Genomic DNA, 807 nt, shown 5'->3' with positions numbered 1-807 from the left:
CTGTGGTGGATTCAGTCGTAACAAGGTTTCCGTAGGTGAACCTGCGGAAGGATCATTATCGTATTTTTATACATGAAATGTGATTGATTTGTAATGTGTGCAAAAAGAGCAGTTGCACTTTGTGTTGTGTGCAGTTGATCTTTGTTGTATTCATCCTCACTACTGATGCGTGAAAATGATGCTACATTCTTTCGCTCTGTGCAGAAAGGAAAATAATAAATCATTTGTAACGTGTATCATCAGTTGTGGTGGTTTTCTTTGTAATCCAGACACAATAAAATGACTTGATTTGTGTGTGTATATGCATGAATAAAGTCATCAGTGACGTTTGGTACCTGGGCGTTCTGCGTCGATCTAATTTTAGCAGATCGATTGACGACTTGTGCAACATGACGGTTGGCAGTAGTGTAGTAGTACTGTGGTTGATATTGTGTCTGGCTGTGAATTGAGTTGTGTTGCATTTGTTGTGCAGACGGGTGCTGTGGTTTTATTCTATTTTCATGTGTGATGTGTTGTGCATCAGGTTTAAAGAGTGTGACCAAAATGAGTAACCGATTAGAAATAATCAAGTGCAGTGTAATGTGCTTGATATATTTCATAATGTGCTTGGGTTTCAATAGGTTTGGTCAACCGCCACGTCCAATCAAAGTGAAAATGCGCGCATTTTTTTGTGTGGAGCGTGCATTTTTATTGTGTGAAAAACGATTTGTTATTTTGTACAAATGATAAAAGCAGTCGGTAGTGCTCTTGTGGTGTGTTTTCTGTTCAGTGAGCATTGCTTATGTGCTGCATATCGATGAGCAAAAA

At 38.8% G+C, this 807-nt stretch overlaps 1 protein-coding gene across 1 annotated transcript; it reads right to left on the bottom strand.

Moving 5' to 3' along the window:
- Positions 1 to 239: 239 nt before the first annotated feature.
- On the bottom strand, positions 240 to 599 carry Tsp_14548 (conserved hypothetical protein). Its single transcript, XM_003368837.1, has one exon. It carries the CDS (start codon positions 597 to 599, stop codon positions 240 to 242), a length of 360 nt encoding a protein of 119 aa, XP_003368885.1.
- Between the last annotated feature and the right edge of the window lie 208 nt (positions 600 to 807).

Source organism: Trichinella spiralis (genome assembly GCF_000181795.1).
Source record: "Trichinella spiralis strain ISS 195 chromosome Unknown Scfld1786, whole genome shotgun sequence".
NCBI lineage: Eukaryota > Metazoa > Nematoda > Enoplea > Trichinellida > Trichinellidae > Trichinella > Trichinella spiralis.
Note: the sequence above shows the minus strand (reverse complement) of the source record. Positions and strands in the feature narration are given on the sequence as shown.